The sequence below is a fragment of the Spea bombifrons genome, chromosome 1, assembly GCF_027358695.1.
Source record: "Spea bombifrons isolate aSpeBom1 chromosome 1, aSpeBom1.2.pri, whole genome shotgun sequence".
In the NCBI taxonomy this organism is placed as follows: domain Eukaryota; kingdom Metazoa; phylum Chordata; class Amphibia; order Anura; family Pelobatidae; genus Spea; species Spea bombifrons.
This window is the reverse complement of record NC_071087.1, coordinates 103,936,680-103,952,614: the sequence shown is the minus strand read 5'-3', so window position 1 is coordinate 103,952,614 and position 15,935 is coordinate 103,936,680. Positions and strand designations below refer to the sequence as shown.

Genomic DNA, 15,935 nt, shown 5'->3' with positions numbered 1-15,935 from the left:
TCCCGACCACACCTGAGAACCTACCGTGTACCTGCGGGATGTGAGTAGGAGGTCCCGCTGACGGTGGGCGGTCCTGCTGACGATGGGCGGTTCCACTGATGTTGCGGGACACACTATTTTTTGGCAGGGAATCAGCAATGCCAGAATACCTGGAGTTTCCCCGCAGTGACCCAGAGAAATGCTGTTTCACCCGGAGTTTCTAGGCAAAACCCTGCAAAATAATGCATTCATTCTTCAAAAAATAAACCGTTACTTTTTTTTTTTTTTTTTACAGGTTCCAGATTAGTATCCTACAAAGTTCTTGTTCATTTTTTTCCCCTCTTAATAGCTGGTAATTTTAAGAAATATTTTACAAAACTTCAAATATATAGTAATCTTATCATATAAATGAACTCGCCTTCCAAGATCCCTCTTGTATCGCGAAGCTCTGGAACACAGTACTGATGACGTGATGCATGATGTAGCCTGCAACGTAGTTGTGTAAAGAGTTAGACCGCAAATGGTCTCCAAAAAATGGCAAATCTCAACTTTACTTGCTGCCATACTCCGGTTTCACGTACGGAGCTTGTGATGGCAGCTCAGGCTAGTATTGCCCCTTAATGTGCCACGTCTGACTAGGAATGATCCTGGTCATGAGGCTTGCTTCCCTGTGTTAGCTTTTTTAACCCTTGATGACCCAAACTTGGGGGTGGATGTGAATCCTTCCTATCTGCACTAATTCCAATGAGGTTTTCCCACCGGTATAATCACAGCAGAAATTCCTGTTTGAATACAGGTGACAAGTAATGGTTTTAATATATACACTGCTATTAGAAGCATTTATCGGCCAACATGATCACATTGCTGCGCTTTGATGCGCCTTTAAAGAGTTGATATTTGAGAAGGCCCGAGGATCATCTTTTTGTAGCATTAAGCGTGGCCAAGATTCAGCCATTGCGCTAATGTATACCTACCAACTAGCCTGTGTGCACCAGGGAGGTCACGTGAGTTTCATACAGGGCTGGTACAATTAAGAAATACATGGCTCAATGATTTCCAGCCATGGCACTTTAATAAGAATTGACAGAGAGGTAGAATAATGAACACACATTAGGCACATGACACGCTTAGAAACTATTCCAAACAAGTTTTTTTTTTTCTTTCTAACCATAAAAATGGCCGCCGAGTCAACTTTTGGCGACTATTGGGATGTTTCGCCGCTACCTGCTCATGCGCACCCTAGCGTTCAAGAAAGGTTGTGTATCGTTCTAGCAGTTTCTATGACAGCTTTAACGTCATCTTCATGCGACATCGTACGGACACGCAGCTACGGGTTTTGTGCGGGAAGGCAGCTGTTTTGACCATTTCTCGCGCTTTCAGCTTCTGAGATATTTGAACTTGTTTCGCTTTGCAGCCATTCCGCCGCACACGAGAAGCCGCAAAGGCAGTGACAAGGCTTAAAAGGGTGCCATTCCTTTCCCAGAGTGCCCTGCGGCGGCCGGTTCCTGTGACGTGTTTGTGACGCTGCGGTATGAGGAAGCGCCGTTAGTGCGGCCTGAGCTGCGCCTGTACCGCCTGACACCACAGAGCCGATATCCACATTATACGCAGACATACTGACTCATTTCCTCCGGCCCGACGTGCGCACACATAGGGACACGATTACAACAGCACTAACCGCGCTCACTCCGTAAGTGCGATCACTCGGATACACGGTCCTCCGTGGGCGTCCACGTACACTCTGCTGCCGGTACACTCAGCCGTGTGGATATACCCAGTGTCTTAGTGGAGCCATGTCAGATCCCCCCTCCTCATCCACAGCTAGCTCATCAGATCCAGCCCGGATCATCAAAGTCACGGTGAAAACTCCTAAGGAGAAAGAAGAGTTTGCGGTGCCGGAAAACAGCAGCATTAAGGAGGTGAGAAAGCAGGGATCAGCGGAAAGACACACGGCCACTTGAGATTGGCCTCAGATCTAAGTATTGGCACTTTGTTTAGATAAGATGTCACAGTTTATCTAAATTTTATTTTTGGCCAATACCTGTTTCTGTTCTGTATTACATTAGAGGACACAGCAATAGACTCAGGGCTAGCAATAAGTGGATCTGGCACGTTGGCTGTAACGATGGCCCGTCTGTCGCTGTCATCGTAGGAATTGTATTGGAAACTACCTTCTGTCCGCCTTTCCATTAGAATGACGCTGAAGCATCACGTGTCTGTTATTGGGGGGTAACCCAGCTTTCTTGGATGCGTTGTGCCTGCGCGCAGCCCCGATTTCATGTGTCACAGCAATGACAAAAAAGCCACAAGAACAAATTGCAAGCTCTTGAATCCAAACCTGCGTGTGTATACGTTAAAGTAACCGCAAGGCTTTAGTTCAGTGTTTTGGCCAAAACAGACAAGCTCACAAAGTGCAGAGCTAAAGCGCGTTATATTTATATATATATATATATATGTACGTATAAATAGACAGGTTGGATCTGGCGGCCAACCAGTTTAACAGATCCACCTGTTGGTTATCCCATAATACATTGTGGTTTATATTATATATGGTTTATTATGCATCTGGTCATGCTGTGCATTAGGAAATGGTAGAGGCAATCAGTAAGGGAAATTGAATCAAGCACGGGACCGGCATAAGGCTCCCGATTCTAAGATGAGGCCAACGTCAGGAAGAACGGACAGACTAGATGGCCGAACGGTCCTTACCTGCCATCCAATTCTATGTTTCTAAAGAAATGTTTCTTTGGCGGCGCTTTTCTTTTTACGTGTGCCAATAGTGTACATGAATTCTTACGCTAGGACATAGGATTGGACTTTTGACCCTTCCTCATGCTTGGTGCGAGATAAAACCAAAATGCCTGAATGTATTGTGTAATCGTAAAATTCTGCTTCGTTAACCCTTCTGCACAGTGACCTATTTGTAAATATTCATGTTTGGGTACGAAGACCTTTATTTCTTCTTTTAACCCGATTAACGTAGAATAATAGTGTTCTAGGCATTCTAGATGAATAATGCTTTTGGGTTCTCGTTTACATTTGTGGAAGATCAAGTTTATTTTGTTTCCTTTTTTTTTTTTTGTTTTTTTTTTGTTTTTTGCCTTACTATTCAAAAATGTTACAGTTCTATGTTACATATGGGAAGACCTTTCTCCTCCCCAACCAAAACTCTGACACTTACAGCTCTCATCCACTTGGGACAATCATTGGCCAGTATGACTAAATGATTACTTCATCGGCCGTGTGTGAAAGCGCGGTAGCCACTGATTGGCACCCTGGTGGCCTTCCTGCCAGTTATTCACATTTTCGAGATGTCATGAGGTCTACCATGACTAAGCACATGACGAGCTTTCATTAAGCCTTTTTATTCCTGCTGTGTAAAGATCCAAGTATTATTGTCTCAACTACAGGCTAGTGTATTGTTAAAGGGACAGTTTAATGTCACTGACACCCCTGCTATGGAAGAATGTACATTGAAATGCTCTGTGAGTACTACAATATGCATCCTTAAGAAATGAAACGGTGAAAGCAGCTGCCGTCCTCCTCCTCCTCCATGGTCGGTCTATTCTTGCTGCTGATTGGCTGCTTGAAGCCAGTGCCGGAGCTGTATGAAGGTCAGGGGACTGTTTTGGCCCAAAACGAATCTCCTTCTCCTGCACAACTTTTGGTTGAGGGGTGGAGAAAGGGGGCAAATATGTAGGCATTTGGGGAAAAAAAGGACATTGTGACATTTTAATGAGACCACAAAGCTATTTTATGTGTTAACGTGCGTGGGATGGCTGGGGTGTCCCTTTCAGGCACTTTTATGAAGTCTGCAGCTATGTTTCTTAATCATTTGGGTACAAATGATCTTTGTTGCTGTTAAAATCTGTGTATTTTAAAATATCTTAGGATAAATGTGACTGTACAGTCATGATGCAACGTTCTATGTGCTATGTAGTAAGGCAGTTTTGGCATGTGCATGCACGGTGTTGTGGAGTGTGAAATAATATCCATGGAATAACAATCCAGCTATCCGTGTGCACATCTCCACCACTGGAGCACGCTGCGGATGGAATACACACACACCTAATCATTCTCATTGGATGTTATCTGGCTCCAAGTTGGTAAGCCATCTTTAGCTAGAATAAATCATTTCCAGGCAAGGGAAACCACTCTGGATAATTGGCTTAGTCAGCAGAATTGTAAATGGGATCTACTGCCGTATTTATATACCTTGTATTTGAATGTATGGGAATAGAGGTCTATCACCAAGTGTAGCCATAGACTATGACGATGCCACTTGCGGCAGGCAAGGCGATTCAGGAAACGTTTCCACCAAGCTTACGGTATTTAGTACTTTAGTCCAGCACACGCCCTACTAATAAAAGTGAGTATTACACGTGAGATCAGCCCGCTGATATCTCGCGTGCCGCGTATTTGGGGTCAGGAAGTTGAAACCACAGCTCTCCTGACGTTCCTCTCTTTAGTCAATGGACGTTGTTGTGTATTTAGCTCATAAGGGATATCCCCCCCCCTTACAGATGCTGAACATGGCAGGGTTCGCTGTAAACATTTTTAGAAAAAAGGGGGTACTATTCTGCGTTTATGTGGTTTTTACAGACTGAATAGTAAGACCTTCCATCTAGAAACTTGTTCTCAGTTGCTTTTTTCTAACACATGACTCGTGTAATTGTTGATCACATGCCAACGTCTGTGTACTTGTTGACTTTGTTGTATTTCTTTCAGCCATCTGAAACAAAGTGATTTTTTTTAATGCCTAATGGGATAGGGTCCATTTAAGTCATCAGTCATGATGCATTATGCGTTTCGACCCCATTCGTGCATTTGTTGGTTCAGAAGCAGTCATCTGTTACGTTACGGTCGTGCTAGTCCTATTTCTAAAGAACTGTTGGCATCCCAGCTTAATTCAATTCATGAATTAAAGCTACTTTATCACGTGTGCTCTTTCTTTAGGAGTTATGTCGTTCAGATGTCCATCTTGTGAAAGATGGCAGACTGTGGCATGAACAGCATTTTTGAATCATTTAGATCACAAACTTGATACTTAAAATCTGTAAACACAATTACTTGTTGTATTTAATGTAAGGAACTGTAGCTGTAAACAGGACTGTAGATACGTAATCATTTCATGTAATACACTAAAATATAAGTTAGTAACATTTTAACTATTTATAGAGTACTTGACTAAAACGCCTTATTTTCAGTTCAAGGAGGACATATCAAAGCGCTTCAAGTCAAACACAGACCAGCTTGTGTTAATATTTGCCGGGAAGATTTTGAAGGACCAGGATACGCTTAGCCAACATGGAATCCACGATGGACTCACTGTTCACCTGGTCATCAAAACACAGAACCGGTGCGTAGAAAGCATCTGATTTAGGCTTTGTGCTTTCTGATTTGCCTGCAGGTTGAGAATGTGTGTTTGTTCAACGTAATTTCTATTGTATCTGACAATAGGTCACAAGCTTCAGCAGCTTCACAGCCGAACAGCTCCAGCAACCAAGAAGCTAGTTCAACCGCACCCAGCAGCACTGCCACTTCAACGCCAACCACCAGCTCTCCGTTTGGTTTGGGTAAGGTTCTCTATGGCCACCTCGGGCGCTGTTAGGATCCATTATGTGTTGGCTATTCCCCCCCCCCATTGTCTGCTCTGGGAAAGTGCCTTTCTTTCAATAAAATTAGTGTTTTTAATAGCATTGCTTGCTCACTGTAACTGCTGGCCACCGAGTCCGCTGTGCAAGCAGTGGTATTTGATGTGCCCACTTCTGCAGGGTTATCTCCTAACAAGAAGGCACGTGAATTATCTATGCCATTAGCTGTCCGTAACATGTGGTGTGCAAACCAGGCCAACAACATCAGGCAAGAATGAGTGGAGCCAAATAGCTCTGCAGAGCACATAGAAGATAGGGGTGCTTAGAGTTATTTTAAGCCTGTAAGTGCTAGGGTCGGGACGCGTTATTTTTTTTTCCCTGTTGGAAACCAGGCCAACTTTCCTATTTTTCTTCTAGTGTTATTTAGGTCACAATGTTATAAACAGCTTACACTTTATCTAGGTAAACTTGTATATGCTTTTTATTCCTGGGCTAGATGAGCTATTTATGAATGAACAGGTTAAGGCAAGCTGTGCATCACACACACACACACACACACACACACACACACACACACACACACACACACACACACACACACACACAATTTCCACAAATATTTTAAACCAAGTACTAAAAGCAGCATTATCTACGTATCTTATCTACGGGGTTGCACGTACATGTAGATCAACTGTACCTAACACAGGGCAGTTAGATGTAATTTAGACGCAAACCCTGCATCCAGAAGAAATGCTTCTGCTTTAAAATGTCTGCATTCAAATTAAGCATACAAAGGATGCTGTTTTTAATGATTGCTTAACGATAATGTGTTTTATTTACATGGGGTTGGATGATATAATATATATAATATAGAAAAAAAAAATCTTATTGTAGCGTTCAGGCCCATTGCCTTTCGGGTCCTTTAAGATTAATCTAATCCTCTGCCATTACTTTGTACATTATTTCCTATTTATTTTTATGTTTGTGTCCTGTTCTCTTTCCAGGAGGCCTCGGGGGGCTGGCGAGTCTCAGCAGCATGGGCATGAACGCCTCAAACTTTTCTGAGCTCCAGAGTCAGATGCAGAGGCAGCTCATGTCCAACCCAGAGATGATGGTTCAAATCATGGAGAACCCATTTGTTCAAAGCATGCTCTCTAATCCTGACTTAATGAGGCAATTAATTATGGCCAATCCTCAAATGCAGCAATTAATCCAGCGAAATCCTGAAATCAGTCATATGCTTAATAATCCAGATATAATGCGACAGGTATTTTTGGCTTCTTTTATACTATGTTTACAAACTTGTGAATATCTCTATAAATGTGCTAAAAAGGCCAGTTAGTTAGTGTGGTCAAATGTAAGACAGAAGAATTGCATTAGTTTAATCAGATTCTATAGCTAAATGAAGTGGTTCTGAATCAAAAACCAAAATGGCAAGTAACCACATCCTCGCTTTAGTTTAATGGTGTCTGTAATTGAATAACTAAATCGGTGAATGAACACAAACTATACAGCTGTCCAAAGCTTTTGGTTTATATGTATGTAGAGACTGGTTGTAGCATGGATCCCTGAAGTACTGGGGATCTGTGCTCTTGCATTGTTTGCTTGGATGCAGCCTGAGATGTAGCAGTGATATATTTGGTTGGTTTTGACGTTTCAAATGTAATCTCTAGACGCTAGAACTTGCTCGAAATCCAGCGATGATGCAGGAGATGATGAGGAACCAAGACAGAGCCCTGAGCAATCTCGAAAGTATTCCTGGGGGCTATAATGCCTTGCGGAGAATGTACACGGACATTCAGGAGCCTATGCTGAATGCTGCCCAAGAGCAGGTACTGTTCCCAATTGACTCTTGTTGTAAGAGTGAGTGAAAGTATAATATGCTGAGTGGTGAATGTGATGTAATGAGACTGTCTGCCCGGATAGATAGTTTGTCTGAAAAGTTGTAGTCCCTTCTATGATTTGGAGTGATGGGAATTAAAGATTGACTGTCGCTTATCAATGAACCTTTATGTGTATCTAGGGCTGCAACTATTTTAATAATTGATTAGTTGGCCGATTATTTTTTCCATTAATCGGATAAAAAAAATGCAATTTTTTAAAATTTAAAATAATGTAATAAAAAACGTACAATTTACACTTTCATCTCTTTATTGCAATGGCTTCTCTCTATTCACCTTCTTATTTTACTGACATAATAATAAAAGCTACAAGAACCCAAACACAGTGTTTCTCAAACTTGGTTTTAATACAAAGTTATTAGTAAATATTCATATGTTAACCATTTTTCATATTTAATAAAAACTGAGAAAAAAGCCTTGTTTATATTTTCTTTTATTTACCAAACTGCCCCCAGTTATGCACATCTGACCCCAAGCTTGCCACTCTGCCCTATATATGCCTTATACCTCCTATATGCCAGAGATTCCACTGTGCCCCCTGATATGCCTTATACTCCTTATATGCCAGTGATATGCAACTGAGCCCCCTGATATACCTTTTACCCCCAGATATGTTTTATGCCCCCCTGATATGCCTAATATCGATATGCCTTATACCCCCTATATGCCCTGAAATTCATAATACCCCACCATACACCACTATAACTCACCCTTACACCACTCTGGCCCCTCCCCCTCCCATACACCACTCTGCCTCCTCCCCCCTCCCATACACCACTTTGCCTCCTCCCCCCTCCCATACACCACTCTGCCTCCTCCCCCCTCCCATACTCCACTCTGCCTCCTCCCCCCCTCCCATACTCCACTCTGCCTCCCCCCCCCATACTCCACTCTGCCTCCTCCCCCCTCCCATACGGTGTATGGGAGGGGGGAGGAGTCAGAGGGGTGTATGGGAGGGGGGAGAGAGATGGAAGTGAGAGACCGACCGACAGTGAGGGGAATCCAGGTCCCCTGCAGCGTTGCGGGGGATCTGAATTCTAGTGTTATAATCCGATCTCTGCTTGAGGTCGGATTATATAAGGAGAGGAGTTTTTCAGAGCATTTGCTCTGGAAAAAAAACCTCTTTTTATAATCGATAATGAAAATCGTTGACAACGATTTTCATTATCGATTAGTTGTTTCAGCCCTTTGTGTATCCTGGTGAGGCTACCTGCCAAGCCTCGGTATTGAATTTTATCATTAATTTCGTATTATTATGCACCCAATTGCTTTGTTCTTGCATGATTTTTTTTATTTAAATCATTAGATTTCAGTGCAAGGAATGGTCATTATTAAGCATTTTTGCATAATGATTGTGCACCCCCCCGGCAATAATTTTAATCTTGGCATGTTCTTCTGTTTCAGTTTGGTGGCAATCCATTTGCTTCACTTGTGAGTAATTCGAATGCAGGGAACCAGCCTTCCCGTACAGAAAACAGAGATCCTCTTCCAAACCCTTGGGCTCCTCAGTCCAGCACTGCCGATTCTCCATCTGCTGGAAGCGGGGGAAGCAACCCTGCAGTAAATACCACCAGTACCAACAGTGGTACCACCACAACACCAAGTTCCACATTGCCAAGCATGACGTCTGGATTAGGAGGTACTGTAGTCTAATTTGCAGTGCTGTCTCAGTGTTCAGTCACTTCATCTTAAGGAATGCATCCCGGGATGCACACTTCCCAAGCCTTAATGCTCATTATCTGCAAAACAAAGTTTGCAGATCATTAGTTTTGTGTAAAATTGCACAATTATTGGTTTTACTTCTATAGTGTCAGCGTAGTCCTCCCTATGCTGCCCAACTGAGCAATGTTTCATATGAATGAAATACACTGGTTGTCCCGCATATAATAAATGTAGCATGGCAAACCCATCAGCAGACTAAAGGGCATGACAAAGAGTCCCATCACATCCTCGATCTTTGGCTCAGGATACCAGCGTCTGGCCAAAAAATGTCCTGAATCTGGTAAGTGTAAGCCGTGTAACTATTCTTAAGGCATATCCGTTCATTAGGTCAGACTAATTTAATGTGGATGCGTTCTTGAGAAGGTATTGCAGTTCTCCTAAATATTTTCATGAGCAGTTAGTGTCTGTGTTGAATTTTCCTTTTGTTTGTATTGATTATTAGTTAACTGTTTCCTTCCATGTCATTGTTTCCACAGCAGGTATGTTCAATACCCCCGGTATGCAAAGCCTGATGCAGCAAATTACTGAAAACCCCCAGCTAATGCAGAACATGTTGTCTGCCCCGTATATGAGGAGCATGATGCAGTCTTTTAGTCAGAATCCTGAATTTGCAGCACAGGTAAGAGGTTTGTGTCTGCGGTGGGTGACTTTTTTTCAACACGTATAAAAACCTTTTTGACTCTTCAACCCCAAATATCTAGTGTGTTTAAATAATACCGAATCAAGACAGGGATAAAGTGATCTTGTGATCTGTGTGTGCAAAAAAACCCCTAATTTGTTGAATTTTGTGGGGGTGTTTGTTTTGGGGTTTTTATGGTCAAAATGGAATGACGTTTTATTGTATTCTTTCAGATGATGCAAAATAACCCCCTGTTTGCTGGGAATCCCCAACTGCAAGATCAAATGCGACAGCAGCTGCCACTTTTCTTACAGCAGGTGAGAGCCGAGAATGGCGTGTCAAGCTGTCGGGCACCAAGTAGCTGCAACTGCTGCTGGACCTGGGCCTGTGTCATGGGCTTTGCATTTTACATGCATTGTTTTATGGCATTCTAGAGCTGCTGATAAAATATTATATTGCTATAATGTATGGCTGCTCCCAGCAACTTTCAAGGTTTTTTTTTCAGATATTTAAATTAAATGCCACTTACTTTAGGATTGTAAGAGCAGAGCCGATGTGTGTTATACATAGCACAGTAAACGGCATTGTTCAAGTATGATACTATGTAGTGTTAAGCAATGTAAAGAGGAGATCCGCCATTCTACAGTTGGCTTTGTTTGCATGTGACTTAACTGCGTGTGATCGTTCTAACAGTATCTTGTCCTGTCGTGTTTTTGTGCGACTGTTTTACATGCTTATGTCTCTTTATAGATGCAGAATCCGGACACATTATCAGCCATGTCAAATCCAAGAGCAATGCAGGCTTTGCTGCAGATCCAGCAGGGACTGCAGACCTTGGCAACGGAAGCCCCAACACTTATGCCAGGGTACACTTTGAATTATTGTTACTTTTTGTGCCAGCACTTGTTTTAATCAGAAATCCGATAGAATATAAGTGGTCTAGAAAAATACTTGAGATGTTGATAGTGCTTGCCTGCGGTTTCAAGAAGCTGGTTAAAGTTTAAATATTATTCTGTTTGCTATTGAATGCTCTTTCATACTACAGACCAGTTCAGAGAGAGGCTGACTTAATATCTGCTTTAGAGGGTAGCAGACAAATCTATATATAAGCGATGGAAAAATTGTGGGATTCCCTATTAAGAATTCCCACTTAAAAAGAGTTTAGAAATTCTGTCATTAACCCTTTGTTCTCTACATAACAAGCTTTCACATTGATATTTTATATTGCCTTTGTTCTTGCAGTGGTATTGGAGGATTGGGGAGCGCTAGCCCTGCAACCCCCACAGCTCCCCCTAATCCTGTGCCCACAGAAGCCCCAAGTCCCCTGTCTGGAATATCTGAGCCCGGGCACCAGCAATTTATACAACAAATGTTACAGGCTCTTTCTGGTGCTAATCCACAGGTAAAGCAATGCTGTGACTCAAATTCAATGGGTTATGAATAGATTTACCTTATTTATCAATATCCATATTTTGCTTGCATATCTAATTCTCATGACTATTCGCACTACTTGGCGTTTGGAAACTGGATGATTCTGGTAAGACTGGATGTCACACATATTTGTGGCATCTGGCAAGGCTATTCTGTACATTCATTTAATTCATGAAAATGTAGAAATATTGGCAAAAATCACTTTCCGATTAAAATGTTTGTTTAACAAAAACATAAACGCTTATTACAAAATTAACCCCTTAAGGACCAGGCTATTTATTTTTTGAAAACTAGACAACCCAAGGTATTTCGATGCACTAATTCTACTACCAACTTTGTGGTAGTAATTTATCACAAAAATTGCACTTCAGGAATGAATTTACAGCTCCTGGAACATGCCGCTGTCATAAACGCTCAAATATGTGTTCAGCAACATATCCAGAGTGCAACGATACCCTCCATGCATGGGTTTGTCAGGTTGTTTGGGAGGTAATATTTCAGCAACACCATTGATGCTTATTAGCCTACTAAACGCTTTTAAAGTGGGCGTCCGCTGCCATACAGGTGGCCGTTGACACCCTGGGGAGGGGCCAGGCACGGCCGATGATGCCAATCTCGATGTTGCTCAATGCCTCGGCATCGAGGCATTACGGCAACACAGTTTAAGCAACACAGTCATTAAGAGACCATTTTTGCGTAATGTTCCTTGCCCGTCAAAGGTTGTTATGGGGTTCATGGTAGTGTACCATAAAATAATTTTTTTTTTTTTTAACTAAAATTTGTCTCTTTTTATCACAGTCTCAGCAGGTTCAGAATCCAGAAATACGATTTCAACAGCAGCTGGATCAGCTCAGTGCTATGGGATTCCTAAACCGAGAAGCAAACATACAAGCTTTGATAGCAACTGGAGGAGACATCAATGCTGCTATAGAACGACTACTGGGCTCTCAACCATCATAGCGACCCTTTCGAACCCACAAACAAAAGTGTAATTTATTTTTGATAATGGCTCTTGAGTCTCGATAAAACACCTGCTTTTTTCAGTTTGACTCCTGGAATCCCTTCTCATTACAAACTAAACCCATGCATTTACTTTGGGCTGAAGTGCAGTAGTTAATCTGAAATAGCGGGAATCAAAGCTTTTCATTTGAATGTGTTGCATGCATCAGACACAACTCCCCCCCCCCCCCCCGCCGCATTGCTTGTGATTTCTAAACCAATAGCTACTGCAGTTGGGCTAACCGGTTTTATTTAACCTTTCAGCTGGCAAAAGGTAGCTCTTTTTAAATCAATATCCTAATAATTTATACCACACAGGAAGCAAAAACATAGTTCTAATTACTGATGAATTATTCCTTTTTGTGACTTCCGCATGTATTTTTGCTAATGCAATGCTGTAATATTCATTCTGCTTGTTTTTTTTTTTTTTTTTTTTTTTACGCTTTATTAAATCCTTCCACTTCAGTTAAATTTAAACAGATCCCGTTCAGCAGAGTTACGTGGGAAAAATAGTCGCATACACAGATAATAGAAACCTGTATTTAAGAAAATTGTGACGTAGGAAGCTTTTGTAAGCGAAGTGATATTGTGAAATTAGATGCAGCTCGTTCACCAAGGAACATCCATTTCAGTAGAATTCGGCGAGGTCTACTTTTTCACTGACCCCAGTGAACCCCTCCAGTGTATAACTTTCTTTGACGTTGATCATTGTTTAATTTTACACCTGACACAGTCCTACCAATCCCTGATTCTGAAGTGTAAATGTATTTGCACGACGGGAACACCACAGTCCTGGTCTGCTCTGGGTGGCCAAAAATTCACCAAAACTTCAGGGTTTCAAAGTGTCATGTGATAAACAAATTCTTTTTAACCACGTCGAAAAATTTGGTTTGTACTTTAATTTTTATCAATAGCTCTTTCTCCTGTGCACAGGTAATAAATAAACTCCAATACTTCTTTCATTTCTTGTTCAGTTTTAGTTCTTTAAATAGTTCTTTCCGGAGGACTACATGCGCATCATAAAACATTAGTGGAAATGCCATAATATTCCTATAATCGGTTCACTACAATGTAATACGCTGCCTTGTAAGTCATGCCCTAGGGGAGCTTTTTAAAAACAAAAAGTCATATGGCTTGAGGCTGGCTTGATTTCTTAGTCGCTTGGGCCGAATGCACTTTGAGTGTGCTTGCGATACGTTTAGATGGTGCCACTGGAAAAAATAGGTTGGGTTTCTAGCTGAAGTCTTGCTTGTTAAGTCGAACTTGTCTTAAAAAAAAAAAAAAAAGAGTGAATGTCTGTGTGTACAGAAAATTCTGCAAGTCAATAAAGATTGAAATGTAATAATAGTAAAAGATGTCCTAAAAGGATATACTCATAGAGGGAGTCCTAACAGAAGTCATTAAATAATGTTTATGGTCCTAAAATCCACCAGAGGGTGCTATTAACATACTTAGCATGAAATATGTGTCTTGCTTGTCCTTTGCACGGATTACTGGAGACAGTGGAATCTCTACTAGATAAATGAGGTATATTTTGTGTAGCTTTATATGGGTACTATTGTGTGGCTTCATTCCCCAAAAGTAGAAAGTAAGTATTGTGAAGTGAATAATATCTCCACTTCTTGCTTCTCACAGACCACCTAAGAAGCCTAACAGTATACTGTTTCTTTAAAATCAACTAGTTGGAAGAGGAGCGATTGATGACTGTGAAGGATATGGTATAGAGTTACTTGCTATGGTGTATTGAGACCTACTAATACTCATACCCCCCCACACCAGAAAGAAAATAAAAGCACCCCACTAAACTGTCTGACTTGTATTTCAGTATGATTTCTTTTAATTGTATGCTGATGGTATGATTTCACATCACCATACAAAATGTATCAAAGTAGTAGTATGTGTTCAGCTGTCTGTCTGAAGGTCCTTTGAAACACATTGAGGTGTTAGAGAATTCATTTTTGGTTATGTTATTTTCCCTTAGTGGTAACAAGGGAAGCTGATACACAGAAATGGCAAGAAAGAGTGAACCCCTTGGAATTGCCAGCATTTTATTTACACGTTTGTCTTAAACTATGATATGATGCTTAAGTTACAAGAATAAACGCGTTCTGTCTTAACTAATAACACACAAATTATTGTATTGTTCTTGGCCATGTTAAATACATCCTTTAAACATTCACAGTGTGTGTTGGAAAAAGTATGTGAACCCCGGGTCTTCACCTCAACAAAAGCTAATTGGAGTCAGGAGTTGGCAAGTCTGGAGTCCTATCAATGAAATGGCATTGGCAGTGTGCTTTGGAGTTACTTCGACATAAAATATACACATTTTGAGTTTGCTATTCTCAAGAAGCATCTGCTTATGTGAACCATGCCTCACAAAAAAGAAGTATCAGAAGAATCCAGAATTATTTATTTGTATAAAACTGGAAAGAGTAATAAAGCAATCTCAAAAGAGTCCACACAAAAAAGAACCCTAGAGTAACAGCTAAAGGCTGATTAACATCTCTGTTCGTGATTCTACCATATGAAAAATATTGAACAGGCATGGATGGAGTCTTTGGCAGGACACCACGGAGGAAGCTTCTGCTTTCCACTTTAACATCGCGGTTTGCCTGAAGTTTGCCAAAGAGCACCTTGACACTCCACAATGCTACTGGGAAAATATTTTGTGGACTGATGAAGCTAAGTTTGAATTGCTGGGTATGAATACGCAGCCCTATGTATTGAATAAAAATGGCACCGCATACCAACATGAAAATATCATCCCAATGTTGAAGTATGATGGAGGGGGCATCGTGATTTAGGGCTGCTTTGCTGCATCAGCGCCTGCACAGCTTGCGATCGTCGAGGGGACAGCAAATTCCCAAGTTTATCAAGGTGTCACACAGGACAATAGGGTGGCTACTTGGTAGAAATTGGGTGATTCAGCAGGAACATGACCCTAAACATCGAAGTAAATCTCCAAGAAAAAAAAGTGCCTTTTCGAGTGGTCCAGTCAGAGCCCAGACCTTAAACTGCAGTGAAATGGCGTCGAGAGCCGTTCACATCAGACATCCTAGGAAAATGGCCAAGCTTTAGCAGTTACATAAGAAAGAATAGTCTAATCTGCAGCTATCGGAAGCGCTTGTTTGAGGTTATTGCTGCCAAAATGGGTCAAAAAGAAAAAGATGTAGATTCACATGATCTTCACAGCTAATGGCCAATGATTCCATTTGAAATTGACCTTTGCTTACACAACTCTACATCTTATTTTTGTATGTTGGCCAAATACATGCAATTGCACGGACACATTGTTAATAAGAGTTTTTCTTTTTGGTTTTAAGTTTAAACATTGGTTCATATTTCCAGATTGCCAAAATGCATCTTTAGTGAGACACTTCTGGTTTAGTGCTTACCATCCATGAGGCATATTTAGATCCCTTACACACATGTAACTGAACAAAGATGTCAAATGGACATCCAGATATTAAGATAACATACCGAAACGCTTGCAGGGAGCGATTGTATTTTAAGAACAAACGGACAAGCATTATTCTTCCCGTTAGATATGGCAGAGAATGAATTAAGCCTACGTCAAAAGGAATTGTTGATGCGTCAGCATAAAGTTAAAACACTATATGCTCCTAAAACCATGTTCGCCATGACTTAGGGTGATGCCCAGATGCCTTGAGATGACCCCAAATGTCTCCA

General features: G+C 41.3%; 1 protein-coding gene across 2 annotated transcripts; it reads left to right on the top strand.

Annotated features, from left to right (window-relative positions):
* Window positions 1–1,626: 1,626 nt before the first annotated feature.
* On the top strand, window positions 1,627–13,207 carry UBQLN1 (ubiquilin 1). Of its 2 annotated transcripts, none has more exons than XM_053467080.1 (11): window positions 1,627–1,898; window positions 5,187–5,338; window positions 5,440–5,555; window positions 6,578–6,840; window positions 7,247–7,405; window positions 8,879–9,113; window positions 9,676–9,815; window positions 10,049–10,132; window positions 10,566–10,681; window positions 11,058–11,217; window positions 12,045–13,207. In XM_053467080.1, the coding sequence occupies exons 1-11, from the start codon at window positions 1,773–1,775 to the stop codon at window positions 12,204–12,206; spliced, it is 1,713 nt and encodes a 570-aa protein (XP_053323055.1). In that variant the 5' UTR covers window positions 1,627–1,772; the 3' UTR covers window positions 12,207–13,207. The 2 variants fall into 2 exon arrangements, with proteins under 2 accessions (XP_053323055.1, XP_053323046.1); XM_053467071.1 differs by having other exon boundaries at window positions 9,673–9,815.
* The last annotated feature ends 2,728 nt before the right edge of the window (window positions 13,208–15,935 follow it).

Coding starts and splice junctions, on each gene's coding strand:
- UBQLN1 (XM_053467071.1), top strand. CDS start 1,773: ATGTCAGATCCCCCCTCCTCATCCACAGCTAGCTCATCAGATCCAGCC. Junction 9,114..9,672: donor CATGACGTCTGGATTAGGAG/GTACTGTAGTCT, acceptor TTGTTTCCACAG/CAGGTATGTTCAATACCCCC. Junction 9,816..10,048: donor ATCCTGAATTTGCAGCACAG/GTAAGAGGTTTG, acceptor GTATTCTTTCAG/ATGATGCAAAATAACCCCCT.